The sequence below is a fragment of the Lepeophtheirus salmonis genome, chromosome 4 (assembly GCF_016086655.4).
Source record: "Lepeophtheirus salmonis chromosome 4, UVic_Lsal_1.4, whole genome shotgun sequence".
Classification (NCBI taxonomy): domain Eukaryota; kingdom Metazoa; phylum Arthropoda; class Copepoda; order Siphonostomatoida; family Caligidae; genus Lepeophtheirus; species Lepeophtheirus salmonis.
In genome coordinates this window covers 23,426,468-23,433,525 of record NC_052134.2, presented here as the reverse complement: position 1 = coordinate 23,433,525, position 7,058 = coordinate 23,426,468, and the positions used below count along the sequence as shown (strand labels likewise).

The window sequence follows — 7,058 nt, the reverse complement described above, 5'->3', positions numbered from 1 at the left end:
TTTACAACAGTCGGTACTATAATTTCTCTAGAAATGTCGATAGTTTTTTGTAAATATACACTGATTTCTTTAAATGTCTTTCACCCTCCACGTTTTTCTGTCTTTTTTTATCGGTCGGATTTTTTTATCGTACAATGGTCCCAAGAACCAATTAGTCGATCTTACGGTCCTAGCTATCTTTTTATTTTTTTCCTCCATATAATATTGAAAAATATAAAAAGGAAAAAAATATTTAATCATTGTTAAAACTTATAATACCACACACCTTCTACTTTAAACTTCTGGTATTTTTTCACATTAAAAGAGGTTACAATTAAACTTCAAAAACTGAAATTATGTAATTAGTAACTAAGTCATTTAAGCTGTTGTAGATACCTTAAAATACCTGTAAGAAACATTCCTAGGACCTACAAATTTTATTAAGAGTTGACTTCAGTGGTTTTTGTTTTTTAGATCGATCCAACACTAATTAAAAGTATTGCCTATATAAGTTTTCATTGAAATGATATGGGCACTTCTTATTTTGCCATTAATTAAGGAACAAGAGTACCTTGATTGGACTGCAGTCCTCAGTCCTAGATAATAACATTCAGTATTACCAAATAACGGATTTTTATTTGGTTCAATTAACCTTAAAAACCGCAGCTCCTAAGGACTTAACCACTTTTTTTGGATTAATACAAATTATAGTACTCATATCCACAGATACAATTATCATACTGTTGCAATATTGAGAAAAATTATCCCAACATGCTTTTATGATATCACCACACACATATTACAACAATAGTAAGAGTCAAATGATTAATTAAGAGTGATAGAAGAAAACAACTTCAAAGATTGTCGAAATATAAATATAATTTATAAATGATATTTTTATGATTAAAAAATGTACAAAAGCAAATAATAATGATTTTTCTTATTAAAATTCAATGTGCATTACGTGTGTATTCCTTAAACAAATAAAATTTTGGAAACGTCATAAACTGTACATAAAGGTTACAAAAATTGATTGTTTGTTATCCCAACCATCAAAACATCAGAGTGATATAAATAATGGGGCTAGATAGAACACAGCTAACTTTTAGCAAGACCTATGCTCAATTGTATTTAAAATACCATTATTATTTCAAAAATATTTATCACACTCTCGTCAAGCTAGGAGCTGGATGTCTTCATGGTGTAGATTAAGAAATAAATCTTAGAATCACTGCGTGATTATATATGAATTTTATATTTGGAAGTTAGTGTGAAAAATTCCTTTTTGCTCATTGAGTCTCTGAAGCGTTCCTTAACCAGCTCTACAAGATCTGGGCACTCTCACAGAAGGTGTGACGTTGTCTCTCTTTCTGAACTGCAGAAATAACAATTGGGGTTATTTGATAGGTATAGTGATACCTCCAGTGTTTTTCTAACAACTTGATACGCGAACTATTTTTCAGATGGTGTAATGAGATGATTTATGAAAAATTAAACTTATTCCTTTAAACTAAGTAACAAGCCAATATCTTTTAAGCCTAAGGCTATAGGTTTATTGCAACCTTTAATACAGCTTTAACTTTAATTGATCTTAGTAGTTGTTGGTTCTTAGTAGTATTAAAAAAGACATGTTCTATTTAGAATTAAACATATATTTAATCCCCCTAATTTCCATTTATAATAATAATAGTTGGGATAGATTAATAATCAGAATGCATAAACATAATCTTTGAAACATCGATAATTAACTCCAAACTTTGTTACTAACTTAGAAACTACAGAAGTACTCTTTCGAAAAAAATGGATACAGGAAGAATTTATGTAAATACAAATTTAAATTGTATCAAAAATATAACACAGTTTTTGTTTTTGTTTTTGGGAAGGGGGAGGGCTTAATTTTGTTGAAAACATTTTCAAATTAAAATTTTTGGGACAGGCCTTAATTTGATTAAATATTTTTTTAGAGAAAAAAACTTGAAAAATTTATCTTCCCCGTTGTCTCGCGTTAATTTTTTTTTACAAACCTATCACTTTTGTGTCATAACAGCAGAAGTTCTTTGACGTGGGAGGGGGTGGGGGTTTCAAGGCCCTTCATCATACTCCCTACGGACGCCCTTGATATTAGAACGATATTTAATTCTCTGAAGTGAATAGACACCCAAGGAAAGTAACGGAGATTTAATAGTGGACATAAACTCGGTCCCATCCCCTCAATATTCACAGCCCCCTAAAAACTTTTAAAATTGTCAAAACATTATCTACAATGGATTACATTAACTATATAGTTTATAAACTGAATTTGTCTAGTAAAAGTTTAAGTACCTTTTATGTAGGAGTATAGTTTGACATTATTCTTAACAAAAACTTTAGTAAGTATTTACCCCCAATATAAGCATTATAGTTCGACAATTACGTCAAACATCAATGAAAGATCCATAAGATGGATTTTACGTCCACTTCAGAAAAATACTATTGAACAAAATTAATTTTTAAACCGGTTTTATTTAGATAAATAAATGAAAGACTTTAATATTTTAATAAATAAGTATGGCACTCCTTAGAACTCATTTTATCCTCAAGCTTTGCATCTGACCATTTATTATATAAATAACTTATTTAGAGGTACTGTACGTGAAAAGTAACTCAATCAGTAAAATTACAGATCTCCAAAATTTATATTAAAATCTGCACTTTGCATTTCCTAGAGTCTCTACTAATGATTGGAATGAAAATATAACGTATATTTATGTCTAGTTACACCCATAAACACTGCGAATACATATATTTTGTTACATTTTTTTATCCCACTATACAGCAACAACAAAACTACAAAATATATGTTCAAAAATTATAGTTGGTGCCACAAATAATGTTCATTGGTTTGCTTCGATCCTTCCCATATAATTTTTTAATTTAAAGTTGTACAAAATACAGTTCATTTAAAATTTTAAATTGAGTTTCAGTTTGTCAAATTACTATTAGTAAAATTTAAATATTCTTCAAAATATTTAAGACCCGTGAGAAAAGGTTCAGCAAACTTGTAGCAAAAAAAAAATCAAAATCCCACTGTTAATGGGTCGTCCATTAATCTGAGCACTTAATAATTCAATTTAGTAAGAAGAAGGGCTCTGTCAAAAAGGCCCAACTTGACCCGTAGGATTTAAAAAAACCAGGCAAAGCCAATCCATAAAGTTTATGAGGGACATGCAAGAGATCTTGGGTTTCACACCAGACTGAGCTATCAAAAAAAATGAGTGGAAAGAGCCTTGTGAGGATGGAGAGACCACTTGTTACACCAGGAATGAAAGAAAACCATCACCTTCGTGGTAAGAACATTTTGAATGAGTTTCGAATAAGTTTTTTGAGTTCTTTTGAATTTTTTCTTGAGACTATTGGTCCTCCCAACTGCCCTGAAGTTATCCTGTGTATTTTTTTTGGGTGCATATTGAAAAGAAATCATAAAGTGTCCGTCATCTAAACACCTAGGCCCACAAAGCCACAGTCAGCCACCACTGGGACGCTATAACAGAGGACTGCAGCGGGTTCCAGGAAGCCATTATTCCCAGTATGGGCGGCTACATTAATGATTAAGAGAGCCCAGACACACATCTATTCATAGTTTTAATTTTGTTGAAATTCTATTTTTGTATAATAAATTATATCACCTTGAAGTTTAGAATTCAAAGTGTTCCGATTATAATGGACCACTGGGTAGGTGACCAAATATTCATGTATGCAAAAAATGAAAAAAGGCAAAGCGGTGTTCCTGATCAGTAACTATCATCTTTTTTTTATTGGATATTATGAACAAAACAATAAATACAATTTTGGATAAACAAAATACATAAACTGATTATTTTATATACGCATGTACTCGTAGATGAAGATAGGTATAGAGCAAAAGAGAGTTGCTTGTACTCCTTAGATTATTACTGGAAATATATTGACGTTACTCGTTACTTTGGACTTTTCATTGATTGCTAATGCTGAGGATGAGGAGCTAAGTTTATTGTTGTTATCGTTATTGCTGTTATTGTTGTTGATGCTATTTTTGAGTACAGTGGAGCTGGATCCATCAGTGGATCGAACTGTTGGTCTGAAAAGAAGAAAAAAAATAAAGGTATAAATTGATATTCAATATAATAAATTGTAATTAATTAAAATGTAACATGAGACACTTTCAACATGAACTAAAAATTAATTTATGACATCCTTGTGCCATCCCTTTGATTTCTCTTGCAATCTTTTATTCAAAAAGATTGCAAGAAAAATATATTTTTTCTCAGAGTTAGAATTGTTACATAAATAATGTATAATTTCTAACAAAAAGTGTATCCGTTTTTGGAGCTTATCCTGATTGTTTGACAATAACTATTGTACCCTTTTTTGGATATATTAATACTTCTATATGTAGACATGCACTAACTCAAGTGTAATAGCAGTTAGGAGTATCAATTTCTTTATAATGAATCAAATTTGAGAATGATGCATCTAAAAAGTAGAAATTATCTACTTTAAAAAAATCTCAAATTAATATGAAATAATATGTGGGACGTCAACATAAAATCAGGCTATAATGATTATTCTCAAATTTGAGTGTGGATTACATTCTTATTATTCGACAAATATTATTGTCAATTTATATTACTGGATTGTTATGAGTAACCATTAGGAGGTGTTGCATTTGAATAATCCAAAATTTATCGTCACAATGAAAGAATTGGAAATTGATAGATTGTATTTCAATGGTCATATCAAGTTTTAAACTATAGCTAACATTCTTGGGTATCTTAACTCATCTAGACTCAAATATTTTCATTATATATGGGCCAATTGTTAATATAAATTTGAAAAATTTATTGGGGTTTACTCCTTTTCTTGATTTTGTTCAAGATTTTTTTTATCTTGATGCATCATATATATTGAATTAACAAAGACATCTTTATTCAAAAATATTTTAAGAATATTATATTGCTCAATTGAATCACTTTATCAATATGTTTGATATTAATAAATAAATGAATTGAAATGGTCCGATTGAATTTGCAACATTTTCATATTATATGTTTATTTTTTACATAAATGTACAATGCAATTTATAAAATAGACCATATTATCATTGAAGCACATCGAATTTCATAAGTTTTGCCCTATAAAACTTGATAACGGATTTAATTAATATGCCAAAATTTACTATTTATTTTCTTTCAGATATTTATCGGATTCTGATATTTAGAATTTCTAATATCAATTGACCTTATTTTATGTGGGTTTCATATTTTAAAAGTAATTTGAGGAAAGATTCATAAAGAAATAATAATTAATTAATTAAATTATATTCTCGCGTGTAAAATAAAATACAAATCTACATAATTACATACATGACCTATTTTAAATCTTTATATACTGTATCACATGAATTCTATAACTCATATTCTATGCATATATTATGTACAAGGTGGGATTTAATGCATGGAGAATGTACAACATTTTATATTTCACTATTAGTAGAATTATTGTAAATATATTAACTACTCTTTTGCTTCATAGTGTTTTAAATGTTGATTGTTTTAACTTGAACTTGGTGAAGCTGTGAATATATCGTTATGAATTGTTGTAACCACAAAATTAGAGCAAATATATAAATTAACGTATTAACTTGACTTGTGATGAGGATTGCACAAAGATTTGCATTCAAATCAATGTGTTAGTGGTGTAATTTTTGGTTTTTCAAAAATCAAAAATTACAATTTCATATGTATTTTATGGCACAATAGATTATCCAAGGGACCACAGTTACATCATTTTGACTCTAAATGGTACTTGAAACCCCATTATATCATGAAAATATGGCCTGCCAATGACGTACCCCCCTCTAATTTTGACCTTGAAAATTGTCCTTATAGAATATAGAAAGAATGAAATTGTATAATGTCATCAAATTTCTTTGTTAACCCCTTCCACCACATCCAATACAAAAATCACACGAACACTTCTGTAATTGTGTTATATATTTTTACTATAAACAGTATCGAATTATTAAAACATTTTATGGTACCGCAACTGGCATAGAAATATTACTCATATGGCAACACTAATTCATGCATAAAACACACAGAGATGGCTTAGCAAAATTAGCAATTATAAAGTACTAGGAGGAGCATAAACAATTAGCTCTTTAGCTTACATACAAGTCAAGATAATGACACTTGAACTTGATCAACGAATTTACATTCGCACACTCCTAGCAGTTGGGGCCTCCAGGACTACTGTCTACACCGTAAGCAAGTCCAAACATTAGACTCTTTCAAAAAGGCCAAACTGGATCCAGAGGAGTTAAATAAAACAGACCAAACCAATCCCATCAAGTCCGTGAGTGGCTTCTAAGAGATCTTGGGGCATCAGACCAGACTTTATCGAGAACTATCACAAAAGTAGGTGGAAATAGCCTTGTAAAAATGGAGAGGCCACTTTTAACACCAGCAATCAACCCATAGAAAGACTCTTTTGAATGAGTCTTTTGAGTTCTTTTGAACTCTTTTTTGACATTATTCAAATTATTCCTTGGACAACACCTTTTGAATGCATATCAAGGGGAAGGCCTGCAATTTCCGTCATCCAAACACCAAATCCATCAAAGCCACTCTCAGCCAACATTGACAACATGCAACTTGCAAGAAACAGGACACCCAACTTCATTTTGCCAATGCCTGAAAGCCATCATCGCCACTAAATGCGCCTGCATTAATGATTGAGAGAGCTCACCCACACATCTGTTTATATTATTAATTTAGTTGAAATTTTATTGCTAATTAATAAATTATATCGTGTTGGAGTTTAAAATTCAAAGTGTTCAGATTTTTATGAACCTGATACTTGAAGGAGTAACTCTGAGCATTTCTCAGAGTTATTAGTCGTGGATGTGTGTTTGTGTGTTTGTCTATGCATAACTCATTTTGGAGTGTGCATTTAATATATTAAAGCTCCCATATCGAAGAAATTACAATTTAGCAACGAGTATGTGTAGCTAAAGTTTAGCACGTAATATTAAAAAAAGAGATTACATATCTATATTATTA

The 7,058-nt window shown here is 30.2% G+C and overlaps 1 protein-coding gene across 1 annotated transcript in view; it reads right to left on the bottom strand.

Annotated features, from left to right (window-relative positions):
• Positions 1–3,742: 3,742 nt before the first annotated feature.
• The window catches only part of LOC121115642 (uncharacterized), an 89,036-nt gene continuing 85,720 nt past the window's right edge, over positions 3,743–7,058 (bottom strand). Inside the window, exon 4 of the mRNA XM_040709735.2 lies at positions 3,743–4,075. Within this exon, the coding sequence (XP_040565669.1) occupies positions 3,901–4,075 (175 nt within the window). The 3' untranslated portion in view covers positions 3,743–3,900. The remainder of the gene's footprint in view (positions 4,076–7,058) is intronic.